This window comes from Hypomesus transpacificus, unplaced genomic scaffold (genome assembly GCF_021917145.1).
Source record: "Hypomesus transpacificus isolate Combined female unplaced genomic scaffold, fHypTra1 scaffold_312, whole genome shotgun sequence".
In the NCBI taxonomy this organism is placed as follows: domain Eukaryota; kingdom Metazoa; phylum Chordata; class Actinopteri; order Osmeriformes; family Osmeridae; genus Hypomesus; species Hypomesus transpacificus.
The window spans coordinates 56,317-83,255 of record NW_025813840.1 but is presented as its reverse complement, the minus strand read 5'-3'; the positions used below and the strand labels follow the sequence as shown (position 1 = coordinate 83,255).

The window sequence follows — 26,939 nt, the reverse complement described above, 5'->3', positions numbered from 1 at the left end:
CCATAAAGAATCCCCACAGACCACCTGTCAGAGCCTGAGCAGAGCCCTAACCCCAGTTTGACCTCCAGTAGGTCTCCTAGCTACAAGCTCTCTGTTGCACTGATCCCTGCTACCCCACTAGCACCTGACACCTAACTGGTTTAAGGTGCTGCAGTTCAGAGCCCAGACCAAGTTTCACATGTTTAAGGTGACAGAACCGGCTGGGTCAGACACAAAAACGATATCCTCTTTTCATGTGGTGACAGTGTCTGACTGTGTGTGAGTGGGTGCAGTATATTGACTGACAGCTGGTTATGCAGTAGATAAACAAGCCCTTCATACACCTATTAAGTCATGGTTTGAATATCTATACACACACACACCGTGTGTGCACTCTTCCAGTCTTCACAAAGCTGAACGGGTGAGGAAGAAGAGAGAGAAACAAACAGGTGAAATCCTCCCTCCATCCCCTGGTGTGACGAGGTGGAACAGCAGCAATGTAGGAGAACTTGAGCCCTACACAGTTCATGGAAAGTGTGTTTCTGTTCCCAAGCAGCCTATATATCTCCACAGCTAACACTAACCCTGGAGGACAGAGACTGGGGATCAGCATGGGGAGAGAGAGAGACAGAGACAGAGAGAGAGAGGGGTGTGAGACCTGCTCAGACACTGTTGAGGATCAACACCCAAACAAGACTCTGGATATCTGGACTGACCAAGGGAAGTTAATCGGCCGACTTGCCTTCTCACACATAAGTGCAGCTGCCCCCCCGCGCATATTGTTAAAAGACTACACACTCAATTCAGATACATGTACAGTATAAAAGTCAAGAGGCATGCTGGGTAAAAGGATGGTGGTGATGTCACAACGACAAGCTTAACTAGATCTAGACCAAACCCCCGGACCTTTGATGTCATCTGGTGTGTGAGGGTAAGCCAGCGTGTGTGTGGAGGCAGGTGGGGTCCTGTGAGGCTGGAGGAGGAGGAGGAGGGGTCCTGTGAGGCTGGAGGAGGGAGGAGGTGGGGTCCTGTGAGGCTGGAGGAGGAGGAGGGAGGAGGAGGCGGGGTCCTGTGAGGCTGGAGGAGGGAGGAGGTGGGGTCCTGTGAGGCTGGAGGAGGAGGTGGGGTCCTGTGAGGCTGGAGGAGGAGGCGGGGTCCTGTGAGGCTGGAGGAGGAGGCGGGGTCCTGTGAGGCTGGAGGAGGAGGAGGGAGGAGGAGGTGGGGTCCTGTGAGGCTGGTGGAGGAGGTGGGGTCCTGTGAGGCTGGAGGAGAAGGGAGGAGGAGGCGGGAGGCGGGGTCTCAGGGTGACTCTGCGCTGGGGCCTGCAGACGCCACAATCTTCTTCTTGGGCTGTTTCTTCACCGTCTTGGTCTGAGTCTGGGAGAGGGGGGGGGGGGGAGAGACTGAACATTAAAAACTGCTTAGGAAAGATAGAAGGGAAGTGTGAGAGGCAGCATGAGGAAATCAGAGAAGCAAAAGAGAAACTAAAGAGAGGTGAGAGAAATGAAAGTGAGAGAAGCGAGAGTGACAGAACAGAAAGAGAGGCAGAAGGAGGCCGCCCACCTCAGTCTTAGCAGCAGCTGGTTTCTTGGTCGTCTTGACGCTGGCCGTGCGTCGGGGGGCCTTCTCTGCCAGATCCTCGTCAGAGAGCTCCGTCCTGGTGTCTGATTGGTCAGAGCTATGCTGCGAAGCCTCATCAGGAAGCGGAGCTGCAGAGGAGGAGCGAGCTGTGGGAATGGACAGGAGGGCAAGGTCACTGGTAGGTTAGATCTAGAGGTGTGACAGAGTGTGTGTGTGTGTGTGTGAGAGACCTACTCTGACGTGAGGTAGTCTTAGTGCGTGGCAGGGTGTGTGTGTGTGTTTGTGTGAGAGAGTATGTGTGTGTGTGTGTGTGTGTGTGTGTGTGTGTGAGAGAGACCTACTCTGATGTGAGGTAGTCTTAGTGCGTGGCAGGGTGTGCGTGTGAGACTTACTCTGACGTGAGGTAGTCTTGGTGCGTGGCAGGGTGTGTGTGTGAGACTTACTCTGACGTGAGGTAGTCTTGGTGCGTGGCAGGGTGTTTGCTCCAGACCCCAGGTCCTCCAGAGGGTCTCTCCTCATGCCCAGCCCCAGCTCGTCCTCTGAGCCAATCAGAGTCAGGTCCTGCATGCTGAAACTGCGCAGCTTGTCTGACAGCACACCCTGCCCCTACACACACACACACACACAAATCTAAAAAGATGCACAATACAACTAGCATTCACTGCTAAAACAGGCCTCAGCCATGGGCGTTGCTAGACCCTTTTTACTGGGGGCACGTACCCAGTATAAATCTGTGCCGCAGTCAAATCTAATTTCCCCTTTGGTAATTTCTTCCAAAACACAAATACTAACCCCTTTGCTCATTTCATCCAAAACACACATACTAACCCCTTTGCTAATTTCACTCAAAAACACATACTAACCCCTTTGGTAATTTAATCCAAAACACACATACTAACCCCTTTGCTAATTTCACCCAAAACACACATACTAACCCCTTTGCTAATTTCTTACAAAACACACATACTAACCCCTTTGGTATTTTCTTACAAAACACAGCCCCAGTATAAATCTGCTGTGCCCCAGTAAAAAAAATGTTTTAACAATTTACTTTATTAGTCAGTGCATTAATTTAGATTGATCCCCCAAAAGGGATTTGAGTAGGTGCCTGTGCCCCAGTAGAGCTTCATCTGTAACAACGCACCTGGCCTCAGCCACCCAGTGGGTGACCCAGCCTACCTTGGCCGCAGCCGTTACAGCTGCGTTGGCAGCCAGGTTCAGGCCCCTCTTCCCAAACTTCATCATGGTCTCATAACTCCTGTCCTTCGCCTGGGTGATGTACTCATCTATCTCCTACAGCGGAGAGAGAGACATAGGAAAACAGAGAGAGGGGGAGAGAGAGAGACAGAGGAAAACAGAGACGGAGAGAGAGAGAGAGAGAGAGAGAGAGAGAGAGAGAGAGAGAGACAGAGGAAAACAGAGAGGGAGAGGGAGAGAAATAAAGAGAGAAAGAGAGAAAGAAAGAAGAGAGAAAACACACACACGAGAGAGAGAAACAGAGTGAGAACATTTTACGCTAGATGTGGGCAGATGGCTGATGTGCTTAACTCCTCCCTGGGGTTCTGGAGTGGTGTTTCCTTCTGACCTTCTCCTTGTTGGACAGGGTGGGGTGGACGAACTTGCGATAGAGCACACTGGAGCCCTTGGTGTAGGGGGACAGCAGCCAGATGACAAAGGCGATCTTCAGCTCGAAGTAGAAGGGGAACCTGACACGCAGAAACACCATATCAACCTGACGCTACAGAAACACAGACTGCTACAGAAACACTATAACAACCTGACACGCAGAAACAGAGAATATCAACCTGACACTACAGAAACACAGAATATCAACCTGACACTACAGAAACACCATATCAACCTGACACTACAGAAACACCATATCAACCTGACACTACAGAAACACTATAACAACCTGACACGCAGAAACACAGAATATCAACCTGACTACAGAAACACTATAACAACCTGACACGCAGAAACACCGAATATCAACCTGACTCTACAGAAACACAGAATATCAACCTGACACTACAGAAACACCATAACAACCTGACGCTACAGAAACACCATATCAACCTGACACTACAGAAACACCATATCAACCTGACACTACAGAAACACTATAACAACCTGACACGCAGAAACACAGAATATCAACCTGACTACAGAAACACTATAACAACCTGACACGCAGAAACACCGAATATCAACCTGACTCTACAGAAACACAGAATATCAACCTGACGCTACAGAAACACCATAACAACCTGACACGCAGAAACACAGAATATCAACCTGACACTCACGCTACAGAAACTAAGAATATCAACCTGACACTACAGAAACACCACAACAACCTGACGCTACAGAAACACCATATCAACCTGACACTACAGAAACACCATATCAACCTGACACTACAGAAACACCATATCAACATGACAATCAGAACACAGCATATTAACCCATGTCCAGTCAACAAATGCTACCTTGAAATGCAGGTGAGGAGACAGAAGCGCAGGCACAGAGGGTGTCTGGAGTCCTATGGGTTATACTGTAGGAACTTTTCATCCTGGGACTCACTTTGGACAAATGTAATGTTTTAAAAGCTCTGGTGTAGAATGCATGTCAGGTTATCCAATTGGTTAATTTGACATTTGTGTTGTCACAGTGCTTGGTTGGGGGGACCTAGGTGAACAAGTGCACATGTGGCATCACAGCCATCTTGAATGACAAGGAGCTCACGGCCGTGCCCAGGTGTACATAGCGTGACAGGCCCCGCCCAGGGAAAGGTGGAACATTCCATGTTAGGGTTTGGAATGCAATGTACTGGCGTCATGGCACAATAAAGCTGTTTGGCTCGATATGTTGCATTGTTTAGTGGCATGACACTACAGCATGACTGTGCTTATGTGCAAAATGACGTTGTGTCCTTGGGAAAGGCGCTTCACCCTCCTTGCCTCAGGGGGGAATGTCCCTGTACTTACTGTAAGTCGCTCTGAATAAGAGCGTCTGCTAAATTAAAGCAATAAGCCCCAAGAGGCTGGGTTTTGCGCTGATTTTAGAACAGGTTAGGGGAGTTGTTATTTGCAACGCAAATGCGCAGTAATATGGAATGTTAAAAAATGTTACGAGGACAACCTGTCAGGTTATGCTGGATTTTACAACGGCATGGAACGCGATATAGCCAATCACAATCAAGGATGGGAACAACCAGTTTTAGAAGGATGTATAACATATATAATCCATCCATGTGAGCACTTCAGTGGTGTGGAGGTATGATCTGACGTGTCGTTTGGTGGCGTGACAGAGTGAGCTTCCAGAAGCTTACAGACAGAGCCGGAACGTGTGAGTCTCATGTCAGATGTGTCAAAAAGCGTGCCCTAAAAACTTAAATAAGCTGAAATGAAAAACATAACTAGTTTGCAGGGAGTTTGTTTAAATGACAACTCCAACTGAAATGTTGAAAACAAATCGCCTGATTAAGACAATTTCGTTCATGGCTAGCTAGGTACCTAGAGAGAAGTTAACTTTTCAGTCTATTGGTTACTACGGACTCGCTTCCTGTCGCTATGGACCCCTCAGTCACCTAATCCTGGCACCTGGCTTGTATCAACCTGACACTACAGAAACACACCCTATCAATTTGACACAACAGAAACACACATCAATCCAACACTCAGAAACACAGCTTATCAACCAGACACCAATCAAACGTTAACAAAAAGGCTGAAATGCACAGATCTAATCAGTATTTGACAATTGAAAAGAGGACCCAGCCTTGACATGGCCATTCTAAGAACAGCAGAGGGCTGTCCTATAGCGCCCCCTGGTGGACAGAGCAACTCACCACGACATCACCAGGTCTGTTATCGTCTCTGCTGTAGTGAAGAGTGCAAAGACGATCCAGTACATCATCCACTTCACCTACACACACACACACACACACACACACACACACACACACACACACACACACACACACACACACACACACACAGGGGGGAAAGGAGAGATCACCATATATGAAGCATGTGAAAGCACTGCCTACAAGTACACACGTGCTAGGACACATGTGGAGTCACATGAATATGGTTCACCACACACCCACCCACCCACCCACCCACCCACCCACCCACACACCCACACACACCCACCCACCCACCCACACACACACCCCCACACACACACACACACACACACACACACACACACACACACACACACACACACACACACACACACACACACTGTTTAGTCATCCAGAAAGCACATAGTGCTTCTGATGGCCCAACCAGATGGGCTGGCCGTCCTAACACGTGGTGTTAAATAAACCCCTACTACAGCTGGACTCCACTGACAAATGGGAGAGGGAGAGGGAAAGAAGGAAAAGGCAGAAAAACAACTGGGATGGAAATGGCGTCCTCCCTCATCAGTAACCGTCTGGCTGAGCAGTTAGAAAAGGGGGAGGGTGGGGGGGGGGGGGGGGGGGGTTTCCATGGCAACCAGCAGGGAGGAGAGCAGAGCTTGGTAGAGTCCCGTCTCCTCCTCCTCCCTGTTTCCCATTGCTGGATGAGGTGAGCAGGGAGGATCCCCCAGCTTTAAAAGGATGCTGGTAAACTACTCTGCTCCATGGAGCCTGGCAGCTTCCCGGCCCCGTCTCTGTCTCTCCCCTGTCTCTGTCTCTCCCCTGTCTCTGTCTCTCCCCTGTCTCTGTCTCTCCCCTGTCTCTGTCTCTCCCCTGTCTCTGTCTCTCCCCTGTCTCTGGGTCTCCCCGTTCTCTGGCTCTCCCCTGTCTCTGTCTCTCCCCTGTCTCTGTCTCTCCCCTGTCTCTGTCTCTCCCCTGTCTCTGTCTCTCCCCTGTCTCTGTCTCTCCCCTGTCTCTGGGTCTCCCCGTTCTCTGTCTCTCCCCTGTCCTGGCTCTCCCCTGTCTCTGTCTCTCCCCTGTCTCTGGCTCTCCCCTGTCTCTGGCTCTCCCCTGTCCTGGCTCTCCCCTGTCCTGGCTCTCCCCTGTCTCTGTCTCTCCCCTGTCTCTGTCTCTCCCCTGTCTCTGGCTCTCCCCTGTCCTGGCTCTCCCCTGTCCTGGCTCTCCCCTGTCTCTGGCTCTCCCCTGTCTCTGGCTCTCCCCTGTCTCTGGCTCTCCCCTGTCCTGGCTCTCCCCTGTCTCTGGCTCTCCCCTGTCTCTGGCTCTCCCCTGTCCTGGCTCTCCCCTGTCTCTGTCTCTCCCCTGTCCTGGCTCTCCCCTATCTCTGGCTCTCCCCTGTCCTGGCTCTCCCCTGTCCTGGCTCTCCCCTGTCTCTGGCTCTCCCCTGTCTCTGGCTCTCCCCTGTCCTGGCTCTCCCCTGTCCTGGCTCTCCCCTGTCCTGGCTCTCCCCTGTCCTGGCTCTCCCCTGTCTCTGGCTCTCCCCTGTCTCTGGCTCTCCCCTGTCTCTGGCTCTCCCCTGTCTCTGGCTCTCCCCTGTCCTGGCTCTCCCCTGTCCTGGCTCTCCCCTGTCTCTGGCTCTCCCCTGTCTCTGGCTCTCCCCTGTCCTGGCTCTCCCCTGTCTCTGGCTCTCCCCTGTCCTGGCTCTCCCCTGTCCTGGCTCTCCCCTGTCTCTGTCTCTCCCCTGTCTCTGGCTCTCCCCTGTCTCTGGCTCTCCCCTGTCTCTGGCTCTCCCCTGTCCTGGCTCTCCCCTGTCCTGGCTCTCCCCTGTCCTGGCTCTCCCCTGTCTTGGCTCTCCCCTGTCCTGCCTCTGCTCTGTACCCTGCCCCTGTCTCTATCTCCCCTGCTCTGTACCCTGCCCTGTCTCTCCCTGTACCTTGTCCTGTCCAGACTACCAAGGCCTGCCTTCAGGTGCTGTGTCATAATAACCTAATATGTATGCAGTGCACCATCTTGGTTTAATGTTTAGCTTTCTCCATCCAGGATGACAAGAGGGAGATGAACTGTGTCCCGGATCCATAAGTAAATAAGCAGGCGCAGGTTGGACTACTGGAGATTGATTTTGCTCCATCTGTACCCCAGCCAGCCGCAATCCTCAGGCCTCCAGTCCACAGCCTGAAGCATGGAGAGGTGCAGGGCTAACGTAGGCCTGTGTAGGTTGTGGGATACTTACGTATTCCTTCACGTTCTTTGTCTTGACGGCCTTGTAGGAGGAGTAGGCAGGGTAGAGCGTCCCGAAGGCAAGGCTAGAGACGGGGCAGAGGACACAGGTTCAGGGTTCATCAACACCGTCACCATGGCAACTTGACCTCCAGCGATTGACAAGCCCCCTGATTGGATCCTGAGGACTGTGCCGGCTGAGGTCTGGACTCCTCAGCTGGGTGAGTCAACACAAACAGACTTCTCTGTATGAAAGTAGGCCGCCCTCAGGACAACATTTGCCCCCGTCTCTCCCTCCCTCCCCTGCAGGAAGTAGGTTAGCCTTATAGGACAGTCTGCCCAGGCTGGGTAGGGGCATGGCTCGATGAAACAGACTCATTCTAGGGTGAAATGGCTGCTTGACTCGACTTGTCTCCAGAGCTGTAGCCAGCTCCAGCAGTGCAGAAGAGAGGAAACACAGGAACCTGCTACACTACACAGATACACTGGGAAAACACACTGGTGTCAGAGGTGGGTCGCCATGTGGGAGCACACAACACACACACACACACACACACACACACACAAAACACACACACAGTCCTGGCCGGTGTCTGTGTGGCAGTTTGTGCTGATGTGACAGGAAACTGAAAGCTGAGTGAACAGCCACGCCTGTCACCTCTGTCCAGCCCCGGCCAGCCACACAGTCACTGACGGCGTGTGTGCTTGTGAGTGGACCTTGTTTCTATTGTCCAATCGTCTAACTGGGTGTGCCTGTGTGCGTGTCTGTGTGTGCCCTGCAGTGTACAACAGGAGACGAGCACAAGGCAGAGCAGCCTAACAGAGATCATAAACTCCTCATTTCGCTGCACGCTCTCCTGTCTTCCTATTAAAGGCTGCTTCCATGGTTCCTTCCTAGCTTGCAGGACTTCCCTGCTTCCTTGGATTATCACTGAGCCGACGTGCAACAGCCGAGCACAGCCTATTCGCACGCCTCCCACCACCAGCTCCTGCTAGGTTACGACTTCCCTGAGGGAAGGGAGGAAGGTGTGGTAGTGGGTTTTAACAGAGCCACTTACTTCCCTCTCACTTCCTGTTCTGTTTTCCTCCAAAAGAGAGGTCTCTGGTCCTCTCTGGTTTCATCCAAAGCTGCTCACTCATCAACTGGATCTCTACACTGATTGGCTGGACACAGACCGAGTTTGAGGTGTCCATTGTTGCATACTGTTCCAGAATGTGGGCTGAATGCTGATATGAGCAACGTTTGTTTTACTGTAACTGGTACCTAATCTAAACACATGATAGGAATCTCAAATCAAGTAGGGCCAACCCTTTCCACACAATAAGATGAAGCCCATATTTACTCACCCTGCTCATCTCACAGGCACAGTGAGATGTGCAGCTGGGTGAGATGCAGGAACAGGTAGAAAGCTGAGTGGATGACTCAACCGCTTGACGACAGGCAGCTGTTTTTATAACCAGTTAAGTAGTGGGTACAGGTGGACAGACTAAAGCCTCCGCTAAGGCCGGTGGCGTTTTCTTCAGTTTTATTATATGAAACGGGAACTGCAGCTGCTAGTACCATCTCGGTCTGTGGAAGAGGACTTGGCAAAGGCCAGCTCATCCCTAGCTCATTCAATAACTTACTGAGGTTTTCTAACCATTACTGATGGGTAAGCCACTAAATTATCAAGTATCTTGCCAATTTAAATGGGCGATGGATGTTGTAAGGAATATCTAAATAGCTAGAGCTAGCTATTTAAGTAGTCCCCGTTAACGCTGTCAGGTGCTTGGTTAGCAATATGGATAGACCCCTGTCATCAATGCCTTGATAACTATTTATTAGCAGACTGTAGCACCGGCGCAATATATAAAATGCAACTCCATTCTTCAAAGATTTCAGAAAAGTAGATAATTAAATATATCCCATGGTGCACGATTAGCTTTGACAAGGAGCAGATGCGCCCCGGGTGCAAGCAGACTGGACCGCATTAGTGACTGTGCAGCTCAGCTGTGCTAAGCTAACAAGCTAAATAGCCAATAACGCGATGAGTCTAACAACCGTCTGTGGCAGCCGAAAACAACTTACATAAACGCCAATGATTTCATACTTACACCACTATCCTTGAGATAATCCAAGACACCATGGTTACTGTCTGTTGGAATATGCCGCTCTTTCGTGAATTATATCTAACAAACCAGTTGTTAGGAACCCCCCATCCCTTCGTGAGACCGTTTGTTGTGATGCGAGTGGGATAAGCGGCAACCGATTTTGCTGCTGCCTGTTAGCTACAGTACGGCAGACGAGACGAACAGTTATCTTCCTGCTATGTTCGTGCTGCATTAAAACCCCAGAGCTCCACTTTCTCTTAAAGGGCCAGGAATGTGTTGTCTTGCTAGCTCTGAGCATTGACTCGTGAATAACGAGCTTTAATTAAATGAGACTTGGAGCAAGGTCCCCCTCTTACTCAAATTGCCCCAATTAATTAGTGCAATACTGGACAATTCGTGCTTTCCGGAGGTGATACAAGACAAACACAAATTCAATCCAATACGTGTAATAAAATAAAATAAAGATTTAAGACATCCATTACACTCGTCAGGCAACATTTACATTTCACTAATCAAATTTGTACACTTCCAAGTTGACATGGTAACTTGATGTTTACGTGTGATTGGCTGGTCCGATATGAGTTCCAGAAATGATTTTCTAGAAAGGCATCCCAGTGGGAACAGTATGAAGAGACTGTCCCATTTAGGTGAACTACTTTCTATTTCAGACTTTGGTTTCTGGATGTGTGAGGAAGACAGTTACATAGAAAAACAGAGATTAAAAGTTTGCTAACATTGAGCTTCATCAGATTCCTCAACAGCCATCCAACTAGACCTGAAACCTGAAGTGAACAGCCATTCAGACAGTAGTTTTTTTTGGAAACTTTATTTTGAAAAATCAAACAGACTGCTAAGATCAATATATATATATTGATACAATGTTAATGTTGAGTAGTTCAGATGAGACTCTCAGGTTGGGTTCACAATATCTGTGTTTTAAGCAAGTTAATTCATTTACACCTCTGGACAGGTCAACACTGCCAGTCTGTCCTGGCCAACATCCTGTGGTTACCCTTCTTCACTTTCACATGTACATCGTAAAAAACAAACAAGAAATAGAGTGAAAGAAATCCTCGCTTTTAATTGATAGCATGACAAACTAAAAATACAAAACTTTGGTCTATTTCCCTTCACGTCTGCAGTTTCACAGGTCTGAGGCCACCTGGGGCTGGGGGAAGGAGTCTATCCGTTTAAATCTGTTTAAAACAGAAGGAGTCTATCTGTTTAAAACCCAACTTAAAGAAAACAGTCTACACACACACACAGGTGGGTGGAGTGAAGGAATACTATTAACAGGAAGAGAGACAAACAGTCTTGTGTTCACATTAGTCAGATGCTGTTTAGACACAAGCAAAGCCTCCCTGGCTCCAGAGGTTCGTCAGTTCACCTCCAGACTACACTGGGCGGGAAAACAAACGGCCCTAGACTGAACAGGATTCACCTTATGAGTTCCAGAACCCTTCCATTAGTTTTACTGAGCAGGTTTACCAAAATCAAGTTCACCTCAAGTAAATCATAACCGTGTTTTCAAATACTATTTCAGGCAGGTTTTCTTCTCTTCAGTCTTGACATCTCTCACACAACCAGAACAACTAACAGGACAACTGACGTTAAATACAGTTAATAATCAAAGGTGAATTTGAAAACAACTAGGCATATTTGAACTTTTGTGTTGCCGTATAAAAGCGATTAAGTACTTCTTCCATCCAAGCGTTGACTATAACCCCCCTCCCCACACACACACACAACCCCAGTATAAGCGTAGGGTGTCAGCCCCCAATCAGCTTTAAGTCCACTCTGCCCAGTCCCCAGTGCCGCCCTGTGTGTGTGAGAGCACACCTGCTGTGGAGGACATTAGGAACGAGCTAGTTTGGGTTCATGAGCCCTGAGGGTCCCGACCGCGTCCTTCACAGCGTGGTAGATGATGTTCTTCACCTGGGGAGACACAGCGTGCACAACACCTGCTGTTACAGCTGGACCACTTCTGTTTAACGATGACTGCGGCAAACACACAAGACCTTTAAAGAAACGAAGTCCGGCTCAGATGCTAAAAACGCGACGGAGGAGTGACCGATCCGTACCTGGAGTTTGTCCTCGTGGTTGGAGTGGGTGGTGGAGAGGTGTCGGAACTCCTGCGTCAGTCTGAAACAGTGTTTCACATGTTCTGGAGACACAAAGTCCTCCGCTACCTTGATGCAGCTGTACAGGTTATGAACCTGGAGGAGAGGGGGGGATGAGAGAGGCAAAAAAGAGAAGAATAGATAATACAGACAAGATTAAAAGGGAGTCAAACAGAAATATAGCGAGAGAGCGAGCGTGGGAGCAATAGAGTAAGAAAGAAAGAGAGAGAGTAAGAGACAGAGACAGACAGAGAGCGAAAGAGAGAGACAGAGAGAGCGAGCGAGCGAGACAGAGTTTCTCCTGCCGACCTGGTGGGGAGCGCCCGCGGGGATGAACACGGCGTCTCCCAGGAACTGGACGATGGCCCAGCCCTGCACGCCGTACTCCTCGTACAGCCTCCTCCGCAGCACCTGGTCCAGGTACCAGCTCTGGTCGTGGATGGGGTCGTGGTCCGGAGGGTTCTCCTGGCCCATCTCCTCTCCCACCTGGGCACAGCACAGCAGTCAGGTCACTCCCTTCATCCAGCCACACCTGATGTCTACGGGGGTTCATGGTGTCGCTTGTCTGAATCACTGCCACCCTCGCCTGCCCTCTCCCCAGTCAAAATCACCTCCACAGAGCTTGTAGTAACTGCATGATACTAGTGGGTCTATACTGATGGGTCTACCCCTAACATAATACAGATTTTCTACAGGAGCCTGAAGATTTTTCTTCTCCTGGTCTTCTCTGAGGGTTGATATTTACACACAACCAGTGTGGGAGTGGGAGTCAGATGGCTGAGCGGTGAGGGGGTCGGGCTAGTAATCAGAAGGTTGCCGGATCGATTCCCCGCCGTGCCACATGATGTTGTGTCCTTGGGTAAAGCACTTCACCCTACTTGCCTCGGGGGAAATGTCCCTGTATTTACTGTAAGTCGCTCTGGATGAGAGCGTCTGCTAAATGACAATGTAAAAGCAACCAATGGCCTGGCAGATACAAGGTCAAAGGTCCTGAAGCAGGAGGAGTTTTGGCGCAGACCTTGCGGAGCAGCTCTCGGATCTTCTCTGCATCCTTGGCAGCGTAGATGTGCCAGAGAGCTCCCGGCTTCTCCTTCGCCTCGTACACCCTCCTCTTCGTCATCTCGTCCACATCCCCCTCCTCGATGGTGGTCATCACCTCTGTTGAATCAAGCACACACACACACAGAGAAGCACACACACACACACACACACACACAGAAACACACACACACACAAACCCACAGAGAGTAGAGCAGGGTCACAGGTCTGCTTTGAGACCATGGGTTAAACACAGGCACATTTCCACTCCCTCCTCCTGAGACATTCCACTGCAGCATTGTCTACAATGTCCTCGGAGGCAGAGAACTTAAGAACAACACATCTCCTGATTACAGGCCCAGGAAACGACCCAGGAAAGAGGTTCCAGTTACAAGCACACTAAAGACAGACGGGAGCAGAGACAAGCAGGGCTGCTCTAGGGAGGGTGCTTCAGACTAGAAGCGCTCTCCTCGTTCTGGGGCCGAATCATCAGCCCCCCCTCAGCCCACGAGGGGGTAGTACCAGTACGTGACATCATAGCTGTGGGACGGTAAACGGCGCTCGGGGTCAACGGATGACATGAAAGAAGTTTAACTGCAGTGGTTTTATCCATTTCTGTGTGTGTGCAGCGGTAGAGGAAGGCAACAGGACATGTGATCATAGCTTTATATATTATTCATAATCTGGTCGCTAACAGGATATATCCCTTAGGAGCAATAGATCACATAGCCAATATATGTATAGGCTGTGTGTGTGTGTGTGTGTGAGTGAACAGTAAGCCCTCTCTAGACAGCCTGTACTGATGAAGCTGTGCAGGACTGGATGCCTCTGCACCAGAGGGTGTCCCTCCTCAGACAGGGTCATCGACGCACCAGACCCCAGCTACACACAGTCTCATCTGCTCAACACAACCCAGAGAACCACCACGCCAGAACGTTGCTGCAGGAACTGCAGTGTTCCAGGCTGCACCATGAGGACGACAGAGGGAGGGGAGGGGGGGAGTGAGTGAGGGAGTTAGTGAGGGAGTTAGTGGAGGAGAAGGGCATGCTACTGAGGACAGATACAAGATAAAGACTACAGACCTGCACATCCAGTGATGTCTGCCTCTGTGGAGGAGAAATGTTTCCACAATCAAACACCGGAGACCCATGGGAGGGTCATGAGACTAGCCCCCCTGTCCCAGCCCCCCTGTCCCAGCCCCCCTGTCCCAGCCCCCCTGCCCCAGCCCCCTGTCCCAGCCCCCCTGTCCCAGCCCCCCTGCCCCCCTGTCCCAGCCCCCCTGTTCCAGCCCCCTGCCCCCTGTCCCAGCCCCCCTGCCCCCTGTCCCAGCCCCCTGCCCCGTGTCCCAGCCCCCTGCCCCCTGTCCCAGCCCCCTGTCCCTGCCCCCTGTCCCAGCCCCCTGGCCCTGCCCAGTCCTATCACTAACCTTAGCCCAGGACCTGGCTAGCCCAGGTTGGATCACTGAACTGAATTCAAGCTATGGTTTTGTACATGTCAATGTATAGTACATTTATGTATCTACTGTGCTCAGTGTATGAGTGCTATGCATTTAGTTCCGCTTCTCTTTAGTGGCTCAGATGGTTAAAGCAGTAGTCAGTCTTAAAGTGTGTGTGGTTTAAGCTGTGCTGGTCCCACAGGATGTTCACATTATGGATCCTGAGGGGCTCTGAACCCAGCATGATTAAACACCCCAGCATGAGAGATGGAGAACTGAAAACACAGCATGACTGCAGCAGCACAGCCCGCAGCAACACAGCCAGCAGCAGTGACATCACAGGCCGCAGCAGTGACATCACAGGCCGCAGCAGTGACATCACAGGCCGCAGGGCGAGACATGCTGCTGGGGAGCAGCTCTGATGACTCAGCAGAGCACAGCCGCATCACGACCTTAGCCAGACTAACGTGTGCAAAAACAGTCAGTGCTATAGCTGACTGTGTGTGTCTGTGTGTGTCTGTGTGTGTGTACTCACCCTGCTCGGTGTCCGACTCCCCCAGAGGTATCCCCACGTACACCATGACGTTGACGGCATCTGACACGTCCAGGTGGAGATTGGTGGTCCCGACCTTCCTGTCCTCCGTGGAGATCAGACCTGAGAAGGGAGGAGGGGGTGAAGATGGAGCCCACAGCCTATTGTACAGCATTGATGTGGCCTCCTGAGTAGTGTACATTACTAGTCTGCTAGGTGTGACCTCCTAGTGTACTAGGAGTGTGTGTCTCACCATAAGCGTTGTACATTTTGGGACCCAGGTCGGGACGAACGAAGAAGTTGGGCAGCCGGGAGGCCAGGTTGAGCCGTCCGTCCCTCTTAGTGTACTCTGGGAGGGGCAGGTTGTCCATCAGGTCATCAAACCTGGAGGTGGGGGGGAGAGCAAGGTTACAGCCAATCATACATCTTAAAAACACCCCACATGACCTGTGTGTGTTGGTTGTAAGTTCTTATATTAGGGTTCTCTCTCTGGACCGAGAACCAGTGATCTTCTGGAGGGACTAGAACCAGTGACCTTCTGGAAGCAGTGACCTTCTGGAAGCAGTGACCTTCTGGAAGCAGTACCTTCTAGAACCAGAAGCTTCTAGAAGCCCTTACCGTGTGGGCATCATGTCCCTGAAGTCTTCTCCTGGAGGCCAGTCCTTCAGCTTCAGCACCATGGGCTGCCCATCGTTACCCTGCAGACGCTCTGCACACACAACCAGCACAGGACTTTACAGAGGATATGACATCATTATATGACATCATTTTGTCATGTAGGCTACGACGGATGGAACGAGGGATGGATGAAGGGGAGGTACTTACTGGAGATGATCTGGAAGCCGTCCCAGAAGTCCCGGACCTTGACGTCTGAGATGATGGCGCAGTTCCTGCAGTTGACCAGGTCCACGTCCTGGTCCCCAAACTCTTGGCTGAAGGCCTCAGGCTTCCACAGCCCCCCCTTCAGACGCTTGTGGATGCTGGACACCAGCACAGGCTGGGGGGGAAGGGGGTGGAGGAAGAGGTGGGGGGGACAAAGGTAGAAGTCGTCAACCGTGCCAAGGGCCGTTCCAGGATCTCAGATCCTGATGGAGAACATCTACCGGGGCTGGGAGAACCCTACCTGTCCCTGCTTCCAGCACTCCCTGAAGATCTTCCAGTTGTTGCTGTTGCTGGGGTCCTGCAGGCAGAGCAGGCGTCCGTCACACAGCCAGGTGTGTGAGGTGTGAGGGTCCAGCACGCTGAGACCCATCACGCCCCCGTCCCTGCGCCCCACACCGCCCGCCCCCAGCTCCCCGCCTCCATCCACACCCCCCGCCTGCCGACGGCCCTCGGTCTTCTTGGTCTCCACCACGGAGGCGATGATGTGGTCCAGGAAGTTAGGGAGGCTGCCCTTTAGCTTGTCACCCTGGAGACGGGGAGATGGGGAGGGGCTATGAGTTTAACAGGAAACTACAGGACAAAGCAAGTCATGTGAGGGTTCTAGAGTATTCAAACAGCTACAATCTAGGATGACCCAAAACAAGGAACACTCCGGACACCTGTGGTCCTAAGTCCTGCTGCGTTTGTGTCCTACTCACCCCGCCAGAAGTAGAAAACACAGAGGGGAAGGGAACCCCACTCTCTCCAGGACCCTGAGGAAGCCTGCCGGGCCCAGAGTTGAGCAGGTCTCTGAGACTGGAGCCTTCAGGTTTGTGCTGGACAGAACCAGAGCCCAGAAGCAGGCTGTTGAAGAGCTTGGGGCTGGAAGAGGAGGAGGGCTTGGACAGGGCACTGAGCGAGTCCAGGACGAAGGGAGAGCTGTTCTCCCTGTTCATCATGGAACGTAGTGAGCCGTGCTCTGGGGGAACGGAGAGGACAGAGAGGAAGGAACAGGAACAGATGTTGATACATACTGAACTCTAGGGGTGGGGGAAAAATCAATTCACGTTTGAATCACGATTCAGTCTTCTAGCGATTTACAAATGTAAACAATAATTTTCTTTTTGTAATGTTATATTTTTTATACATATAAATGTTAAAAAATGTTGGATAAAAAAAAAGAGCAAAGAATCGATTCAAATCGAATCGTGAGGTACCAATAGACTCCCACCCCAACTGAACGTACTGCTCTCCCCCCTGTGCTTACCTTTCATGTCCTCTGCCTTGCCCTTCTGAGTGGCGAGGTCAGCCAGCCAGTGTAGAGGGGAGGACGTCCCCTCTCCAGTGGGCGGGGACCGGGGGTCCTTAGGGAGCATGGGGGTCTGGGGGGCGTGGGCGGAGGTAGCAGAACTGCCGGAGGGGTGGCTGAGCCCCCCCAGAGCCCCCCCTCCGTCTGAAGACATCGCTGCGTGGGGCGGCTCTGTTTTCACCGTCGCCGTCGACTCCCCCTCTGGTTTAGAGGCTGTAGCCCCCCCGCTGCAACCTCTGCTGCCCAGGGCGGGGGCTGGGCCCGAACCCTGGAACACACACACACATCACAGCCAGCACTCAGGAGCAGGTTTCCACTTCAGCGATTCCTCCACCAGACCACACGCTAGGTGGAGAGGCAGAGAGAGGCAGCAGCGATGCAGTACCTGTGCTATCCCATTGGGGACGCTGGGGCGCACCAGGGGCTTGGTGTGTCGGCTGGTGCAGGGGCAGTTAGCCTTGATGCCCCATTTGCCCCGGGCAGAATGCACCATGTCTCCTATGTTGTATAGAGCTGGTGGAGAGATGAGACAAGACATGGAAAATAGGTTAGGTAGACATGTGTGTTTTTGCATTTATAGATTTGTGTGTGTGTGTGTGTGTGTGTGTGTGTGTGTGTGTGTGTGTGAGAGTGAGAGTGAGAGTGAGAGTGAGAGTGAGAGTGAGAGTGAGAGTGAGAGTGAGAGTGAGAGTGAGAGAGAGAGAGAGAGAGAGAGAGAGAGAGAGAGAGAGAGAGAGGAAGGTGTGTGTACCTGTGCCAGGGATGATCTGTGTGGGCATGAGGTTCTGGGGCTCGTGAGGCTGTCCTTTAGCACACTTCAGCCAGGAGAACACCTCATCCTCTGGGCCCTCGTCCACGTCTGGGGAGCAACACACACACACACACAGAAGGGGCAAGTTAGCACACATCACAAGCACACATACAACACAGAAGGGTAAGCACGTCACACACACGCACACACACAGAGACAGTAGCCACTCACCCTCCTGAGGCTTGTTCCTGCGGAGGCGGGTAACAGTCCAGACACACCCCGAAGCCACACTTCCTGCACACCCAGTGGATGTTGAACAGCGTGGTCTCACACACGTCACACATCTCCCTCACGCCACGCACCGCACGCTTCCACGCCACTTTCTCTGCGCAGGACACACACACACACAAACAGAGAAGGTCAGTATGAATACTCGGGGTATTGAATGCTGTGGGAAGAGGGCTGGAGGACGTGAGGAGAGGCAGGGCCTGTGTGGTGCTGTGTGAGGAGAGAGAGAGGCAGGGTCTGTGTGAGGAGAGAGAGAGGCAGGGCCTGTGTGAGGAGAGAGAGAGGCAGGGCCTGGGTGAGGAGAGAGAATGGCAGGGCCTGGGTGAGGAGAGAGAGAGGCAGGGCCTGTGTGAGGAGAGAGAGGGTCAGGGTCTGTGTGAGGAGAGAGAGAGGCAGGGCCTGTGTGAGGAGAGAGAGAGGCAGGGCCTGGGTGAGGAGAGAGAGAGGCAGGGCCTGGGTGAGGAGAGAGAGAGGCAGGGTCTGTGTGAGGAGAGAGAGAGGCAGGGCCTGTGTGAGGAGAGAGAGAGGCAGGGCCTGGGTGAGGAGAGAGAGAGGCAGGGCCTGGGTGAGGAGAGAGAGAGGCAGGGCCTGTGTGAGGAGAGAGAGGGTCAGGGTCTGTGTGAGGAGAGAGAGAGGCAGGGCCTGTGTGAGGAGAGAGAGAGGCAGGGCCTGGGTGAGGAGAGAGAGAGGCAGGGTCTGTGTGAGGAGAGAGAGAGGCAGGGCCTGTGTGAGGAGAGAGAGAGGCAGGGCCTGTGTGAGGAGAGAGAGAGGCAGGGCCTGGGTGAGGAGAGAGGCAGGAACTGTGTGAGGACAGAGAGGCAGGGCATGGGTAAGGAGAGAGGCAGGGCCTGGGTGAGGAGAGAGGCAGGGCCTGGGTGAGGAGAGAGAGAGGCAGGGCCTGGGTGAGGAGAGAGGCAGGGCCTGGGTGAGGAGAGGCAGGGCCTGTGTGAGGAGAGAGAGAGGCAGGGTCTGGGTGAGGAGAGGCAGGGCCTGGGTGAGGAGAGAGAGAGGCAGGGCCTGGGTGAGGAGAGGCAGGGCCTGTGTGAGGAGAGAGAGAGGCAGGGCCTGGGTGACTCACGGTGAGGCTCCACCATCATCATGGCCTCCTTCTCAGACATGACCAGCTGGCAGAACTGGTCCCCCACGTTGGCCAGGATGTACTTGGACGTGTCCAGGTCCAGGCCCTCCTGCACGGCCGGGGAGGGCAGCCACAGGCCCATCGCCATGGCGTCGCTCTGCTGGGGGCTCAGGAAGCCCTCCACACGCAGCACGCCCTTCCTGGTGAACGCCAGCCTGGGGGGGGGAGGGGGGTTACCGTGGAGACGGTGCAGCTATACTGTACAACAACCAGAGTTCGCTCTATGGAACCCCGTGTGTCACGATAGGACATCCATTGAGGGGGGGGGGGGGGGGGGGGGGGGTTCCATAGGGTTCCACACACACACACACACACAACAACCACACCTACAAAAATGCAGTTTACACAAACACTTATTAATACAGTCTCTCTCTCTCTTCCACACACACACACACACACACACACCCCCACACACACACACACCTGCGGAAGTGGAAGAAGCGGCAGGCCACGTTGGGGTCGTCGTCGTCAGGCTCCTGCTCCCTGTACTTGCGGTAGCGCTCCAGACGGCACTCCCGGCACTTGTGCAGGTGAGGAGCCACGTTGATGCAGGAGCCGTCCTGGAGGAAGGACTCCCCAGACTGCTTCAGACGACGCACCTTCGTCACGTCCTTCAGCACCGACTGGCCCACTGGAGGAGGAGGGGGGGGGGGGGGGGGGGGGGGGGGGGTTACCATGGAGACGGTACAGCTGTACTCGAAAACAACCAGTGTGCGCTCTATGGAACCCTGGGTCACGATAGGAGATCCATTGGACAGTACGTTCGTTGTGGAACCTTGAGCATGTCCAGAACCGTAAAGGGGTCTGTTTGAACTAAGTGTTCTATATGGTTCTTCTTTAGCTAAATATTTGTATAAATTCTATTGTTCTATGAATGACCATTTAGATGTTCATGTGTGTACACTGTAACAACAAATTCTTAGTTCTGTTAATTCAAGTCTAAATGCCATATTTCCTATAAACCACATCAACAGTATATACCGCTGTCACCTCACCTTTGAACGGTTTGTTGCGGGGTCTGGTCTTGGGGGCCCCAGGCCCCTTGATCTTCTGGAGCATCAGCGCCCCCTCCTTGCTGGGGCCCTGGGGCCCCCCGGCTGAGCCCCGACCCATCCCCTCCTCCGTCTCGCTCAGGTCAGACAGGTCGCTGTTGTCGCTGGAGTCCGAGTCGCGCTTGGCCCCCTGGCCGCGCTCCTCCAGGGGGAACTTGTGGTCCAAGTCTAAGGAAGAGTCCTCGCTGGTACCCGGGACCACAGCACCAAACATGGAGGTGGAGGAGGGCCCGTCATCCCCCTCCCCGGGCCCCAGGGGAGTGTGCTCATCCTTGGGCTTGGACCCCTCTGTCTCCTGGGCCCTCTGGGGGAAGCCAGAGGGGGGCGAGGAGGAGCTCAGCAGGCCTTTGGGGGGCTCTGCCATGGTGAAGAGGTTGGGCTTGCTGTCCGAGGGCCCTAGCGTCTCCGGCTGGGCTCCAGACAGCCCTGGTCCAGAGCTGGGGGTGGAGAGGACTCCGAATGGGCTGGGGGAGGGCTTGTCCCCGTAGGCCAGGAAGGGGTTGGAGGGCTCCTTTGAGGAGCCCTGGAGGAACAGGTTCTGGTGGGAGTCTGAGGGCTTGGTGCCTGAGAGCAGACCCAACCCCCCCACAGCAGCACCCCCGTTAGTCCCCGTCCGGCTAGTACCTACCAGGGGAGTGCCCAGCCCCCCCATGCCCAGAGAGGAGCTCCTCATCCCCCCAGACCCAGAACCCAGACCCCCGGGGAAGGCCTTGCTAGTGACCCCGTTGCCTGTGGGCGTCTGGGTCTCTGGAGCCCTGGCCTGCTCTTTCAGCTGGGCCGACCCAAACAGGCCCTGGGAGGCCTGGCCCAGAACCGGAGTCCTGGATCCCTCGCTGGGCCGGGGGGGCTTGAACAGGCTGGGGGGCTCCTTACCTAGGCTCTCCGACACGGCTGTGAAGTAGTTGGTGTCTTTAGACTGGGCCGAACCTGCAGCAGGACCTGCAGCAGCACCCGGAGCAGTGCCGGGGTTCTGGGTCATGCACTGGAAGAACAGGTTCTGGTCGTTGTGCTGCGAAGGCTGGCCCTCGGCCTTGGGCCCATCGGAGGCGAAGGGGAACCCGAATGCTCTCTGATCCTGGGCGGAGGAGGGGGGTAGCGGGGGAGGGGGCAGCGGCGGAGGAGGGGGCGGGAGGGTGGGACCCTCCGTTGGTCTGAGAGCTCCTCCCTCCGAACACAGCAGAACCTGCGGCCTTGGACTGCGGCGCGCGGAATCCGGCCGCGGCCAGGACGGGGTTCTTCGAACTCTGGAACAGAGAACAGAGAACATGTGAGAACCTGTTTGAGGGTCCAGGTTGAGCAGAACATTCATCAGAGCACAGCCTCCTCACAACCTTGAGAGAGGCCTGGTACTCTGACCAACAACAACAACAGACAACAGTTATTGAACAAAAACCATAGGAAACCAAAACCAAGTGGACCCAAAGTGCTGTACAGACAAGACTACAAATCTCAAAAACAGGAAACACAAACATAAACAAGAAGAAAAAAAATGACACAGCACCACCTGACTCCAGGACCACGCTGATCATATTAAGGGTTATATAACACTACTGTGACACACGCTCTCACCCACTCACCTCTGTCTGGCTGGGCGCAGCCCCCCAGGAAGGAGGCTGGGGGGTAAATCCACGAGGGAGGGGGGCAGAGTGGGCTACGATGGGGGCGATGCCCAGGGGGGAGGGGGAGGAGACGGGTCCAGGGGACACCAGAGCGGCCGTCCTGGGGTGGGCTGCCTGGAGGGGGTCCTCTCGGTCGGGGGCAGGGGCGGAGGGGAGCTTGGCAGCCGGGGATCCAGGCACCAGGCTGGGCATCTGGCCCAGGGAAGGGAACGAGGAGTTGGAGAAGAGGGAGGGGGCGGGTTTGAGAGGGGGCGGGGTGGGGGTGGTGGAGTCAGCGCCGCCCTGCAGGAGGAGGGGCCGGCCGTTCTCCTTGGTGTGCACGGGGAGGAAGCGAGGCGGGGCGTGTGATTGGTCCATCTGGGAGGAGGAGGAAATGGAGTTGGGGGAGGAGTGGCCTTGGGTGGAAGACGCTTCAGACGAACTTACATTGTTGCTGTGACTGTTCGCTCCTCCTCCTCCTCCTCCCCCCATCTCTCCGCCCCAAGTCCCCGCCCCCTCCTTGGAGGCCTGCTGTGATTGGCTGCTGTCGGCCACGTCGTCCCCGGCAGCCTTGAAGCGTTTGAGGGTGACGTCCTCCTCGCCCCCGGAGGAGGTGCGGCGCCTGCGGCCTGCGCTCTCTCCCTTCAGCGCCTCGCTCTCCTTCCTCCTGCGGCTGCTCTTCACCTCCTGGAGGAACACAGGTGGTCACACAGCAGCCTGCTGGATCTGATACTACCCAGCCTAGAACACACTTCTCCCTGACCCTACCCAGCCTAGAACACACTTCTCCCTGACCTTACCCAGCCTAGAACACACCTCTCCCTGACCCTACCCAGCCTAGAACACACTTCTCCCTGACCCTACCCAGCCTAGAACACACTTCTCCCTGACCCTACCCAGCCTAGAACACACCTCTCCCTGACCCTACCCAGCCTAGAACACAACTCTCCCTGACCCTACCCACCCTAAAAATAACACGTTCACCCCCCCCCCCCCCCCCCCCCCCCCCCCCCCCCAGAGGGCCCGGCCCGTACCTCATCTTCAGCCAGCATGACGTGGATCACACGGGGGTCCACCACCTGGCTCTCCTCCCCCTGAGAACACACTCTGTTAGAGGATGTACGACCACACACACACCAGCACCCACACGGACGGTGTCTGGGCGAGTCTGTTCTATGCATGCTAAGGAAGGTCTGCATGTGCACCTTGTCCATGGTGATCTCCATGATGTGAGAGACGGGGTCGTGCTGGGAGACCAGGCCCAGGGCCCAGGACTCCTCAGTCTCAGGCTGGTACACCTGCACCCTGCGCCCCTGGATGGTGAAGGAGCCTGGGGGGGACGAGCACAGGAAAATCAAGCCAGGCCCACAGAACTGCACCTAAACCAACCTGCACCACAAACTTCCAGGACAACTCAGAGAGAAGAACACTGGAAGAGGGAGGGACGCTCACCCTTACGGAGGATCTCCTGCAGCTCGTAGTCACTGAGCCAGAGGGAGACGGCAGCCTGGACGAAGGGCTGCTCCAGGAGCAGGGGGTGTCTCACATCCTTCTCCACCTGCAACACACACACACACACACACAACGGAGATAAGGAACCACACATACGCAGATTGGAGGCAAGAACCCCCCTACACCCAGACAGACCAGAACAGACGTCTCACCTCAAACCTCTGGAGAGAACTTCCATCAGCGAGGAACTCCAGGGTTCTGCTTCCCAGGAACTCCACAGGAACCAGGGGGCCGAGCCCCACGCGGTCCACCAAGGACCGGAAGGCCTGCGGACGGAGAACGCCACGTCAGAACCGGACCTTGTTGTGGCAGTAGCGCATCACAAAAAACCTTGTTCGAAAACACTAGAGCAAGGGAACTTTTAGGAGGCAGCTGTGGAACATCCCGGCCCAGAGAGCACCACTCACCAGGGCAGGCCAGGGGGTGGGCGGGGCGCCCGCAGACAGGGAGGGGTTAGTGGCGCTCCGTGTGGCCCAGACAATCGAGTCCTCAACCAACACAGCACTGACAGCCTCCCCATACACCTGCACCCAGGTCCGCTTCCCCCCCACGCTGTCTTCAAACTCCATAAACACCTGAGGGGAGGAGGGGGACAATAAGACATGACGCCAGTAACACTAAACAGTCCAAACGCTCCACGTCGCTGCAGGCACACACACATACAGGACACACAGTCATGCTTTCAACGCGGCTCAGAGTGAGCTGAAAGGACTGACACACTGGTCTCTCTGGCTGGTCTCTCTGGCTGGTCTCTCTGGCTGGTCTCTCTGGCTGGTTCATCGACTCCCTCCCTCTCTTCCCCGCACCCCTCCCCCCCATTTGTCAATCATTGATCCGTGCTCCACCAATTGTTAAACTGTCCCCTTCTCCTGTGTCACCTCCATGTCAGGTCGCAGGCACGGTCACTCCCACACACACTCCCACACACACACACACACCGAGGACAGGTGGGTGACACTGAGGTGTCAAGTCATTCTGCAGGCACAAGACAGCTCAGCCATCTTCAGATATGTTAGTGTCTGAAGGCTTGTTTGTGTGTGGTAGCTACATAGTCTACACTATTAAGGTCAAGGAACATTTGATTTAAATCCAATCTTGTGGTTGGATGGCAAAGTCAGCAAAAGTCAGAAGACAGATTAGCTGGTAAATTCTGAGCATTTCAGGGGCACTGATGTGCTATAACACGCCTACAAACCGAACCGCAGTCAGCAAGGGCGGTCGGGGTTCTGCTTTGTCTTTAAGAGTAAACATGAACACATTAATCAGTGAGGGCAGATGGTCCTAACAGTACATCCAGGAGGACAAATCCTGCTGAAGGCCCCATGACCACGAAAAATGCATCCATGCGCAAGAAAATCTTGATCTGGTAGTTAGTACTAATTCCCAGTTTTACCCTCAGATAAAGCTAAATAAAGCACTAAATTGGTTCATCGTACTTTTTTAGAATTAGTAGCCAAGTGTGGAAAACCAAATGTCTTTAATCATAATCGCTGACCACGATCTAGGCGGCTACATATTGAGTGAAATGATTTCACTTTGTTTTGTCTGCCTGGTTGAGGTGCAAGCTAGACATTGGAAAGAAAACACCGGGCCCAAGCTTCGTCCTCGGACTGAATTGGTGAGCGAGCTGACTGTCTGCCAAAGGTGCTAACATTAGCTTACTAGCTCGTGTACACCACCGATTAATGAACATTATCTAGTTGTTAGTTACACAGCAAACGATAGCAAGATAACAGAAGGTTATCAGTTTGTTGAGAAGTTGTGCTTCCTTTAATATGACTCGTTATCTAACGTAAACACTGACCGTGAGCCCCGATGAAGATGTGTTTGTTGTCGCCTCTCCTCCGCTCACCTCGATTCCCGGACTGGCCAAACCTATGACGCTGACCGCCCGTACTGTACCCTGGAGCCAGTCCCGAGCCCAAATGGCTTTCTCCGGTTCGGCTCCAGCGCTGGACCTTCCATCGTTAAGGAGTAAAATAAGACGCTTCCCAATCAACTCGAGCGAGTCTCCCATTATATCACCAGCTAGCTCGCTAACGTTCGCTAGCCAACATGAAAGAGCAACTTCCTTGCTCGGGAACTCAGATGCTACAGTAGTAGCTGCAAGACAGCTGGTCAGTTTATCGAGCCCAAATTGTAAGCAGAACCTCTGGTACCGCAACTTTGCTCCGTGCACCGGAGCCCCTAGTGTAGTAGGGCGCTTAGCGGCGGACGTAGTCACGCCTGAAACACAGCGCAGCCGAAGTGTTATTGTCCTTCTTACAACTGTCCCGCTTTATCCGCCATTGAGCTGTGTAACAATCAAACGCACTCCTCGTAGCAACACTGCGGAGAGAAGCCTAGGAAACGAAAAAGCGACCTCTACAGGCGTTTAAGACATATCAGTAAAATCTAATTTGCAATAAGTCCTGAGCTGTAGGTCTCATTATGGAACAGAAGGGTGCGCCAGCTGACTAACTTCAGCCATAACGATACTGAAAGTATTTCAATTTAGAACCTGTTTTGATGCCCTTCTGATTTCTTGAGAATGTTTTCAGTTGAGAAAATAGTCTACCTTTTGTATTTCAACAACATGAGAAACTTAAACTTTCTGCTTTGGACCGTGTTTGACACCTTTTTTATTGCTGTTTTGTGTATACAGATAGGTACAGCTGAATGGTAGAGCCTTTGACTACAAATCAAGAGATTGCAGGTTAAAATAACCGTCGCTTTAGAAATGCGTTTATTAGCTAATTGAATACTTACGGTTAAATGGATTCTGTAGTTTCCTGACGTTCTGCAGGAATGACGGTTGCTAAGACACCAAGTAATCATCCCACCCTCTGCGAAATGCAGAGCATCACATTATTTATTAATCATACACGTGTTTGAAGGCCAGCTCGATTGTATTTCAGTCAGTGTGAAATCGAGTGTCGTTTTCACTCAGTGACATTTATACCACGGCTTCTGTTTATAGGCTGGACAGATATAGACATTTTCATAAATGTTTAAATTAAACTCTGGCACACGAGACTGAAGATAAGTTGATGTCATCAAAGATGCCGTGTGGCCTAACAGACTTAACTCAAGTCTGCACTTCTTACTCATTTAGACAGTACCTTTAGCTCATCATCAACCTCACAGTACTCTGGCACCAAACGCAGCAAAACAACACAACATATGTTTCTATTTAAAGAAAAACATCTCCATATTTTATTTCATATGAGTTCACACAAGATAAGATACAACATACATCATTATATACAAAACATTTCAATGACATGTCCTACAAATCAAAGAGATAAACATGCCCTCCCCCATATGCATCACTTTTTCTATAAAACTCTGCGTCTCGTTTTAGTTTGTCTGGAGTCTCCTAGCAGACAGCCTTTGGTGGTGTGTCTTGTGAAAGGATATTTATACAGCTGGCTAGGGAGTTATTTTGAAAGACGGGCATTCACTGAGCATCATGTAGGTTACCCTGTCAATGAATCCCTCAGTGCCTGCAAAGCATGCCTGTGTCTGTGTGTGTGTGTGTCTGTGTGTGTTTGTGTGTGTCTGTGTGTCCATGTTCAGTGAACATAGGT

General features: G+C 52.9%; 2 protein-coding genes across 2 annotated transcripts; both read right to left on the bottom strand.

Annotated features, from left to right (window-relative positions):
* Positions 1-1,207: 1,207 nt before the first annotated feature.
* Positions 1,208-9,956, bottom strand: reep2 (receptor accessory protein 2). The gene is made up of 8 exons (XM_047016120.1): positions 9,740-9,956; positions 7,659-7,731; positions 5,414-5,490; positions 3,146-3,266; positions 2,740-2,853; positions 2,004-2,166; positions 1,543-1,706; positions 1,208-1,356 (listed from the first exon to the last, which is right to left on the bottom strand). Exons 1-8 carry the CDS (start codon positions 9,769-9,771, stop codon positions 1,279-1,281), a joined length of 822 nt encoding a protein of 273 aa, XP_046872076.1. The 5' UTR covers positions 9,772-9,956; the 3' UTR covers positions 1,208-1,278.
* Positions 9,957-10,792: 836 nt separating this feature from the next.
* Positions 10,793-25,707, bottom strand: kdm3b (lysine (K)-specific demethylase 3B). Its single transcript, XM_047016108.1, is given in 27 exon segments — positions 10,793-11,671; positions 11,818-11,952; positions 12,166-12,342; positions 12,875-13,014; positions 13,977-14,000; positions 14,865-14,984; positions 15,115-15,245; positions 15,480-15,570; positions 15,687-15,858; positions 15,985-16,269; positions 16,442-16,701; positions 16,990-17,299; positions 17,417-17,544; positions 17,783-17,890; positions 18,014-18,041; positions 18,043-18,167; positions 19,149-19,363; positions 19,632-19,839; positions 20,204-21,416; positions 21,418-21,504; positions 21,838-22,545; positions 22,893-22,952; positions 23,064-23,188; positions 23,311-23,416; positions 23,523-23,636; positions 23,778-23,945; positions 25,175-25,707. Coding segments are annotated over 27 exon segments (5,532 nt in total). The 5' UTR covers positions 25,388-25,707; the 3' UTR covers positions 10,793-11,590.
* Between the last annotated feature and the right edge of the window lie 1,232 nt (positions 25,708-26,939).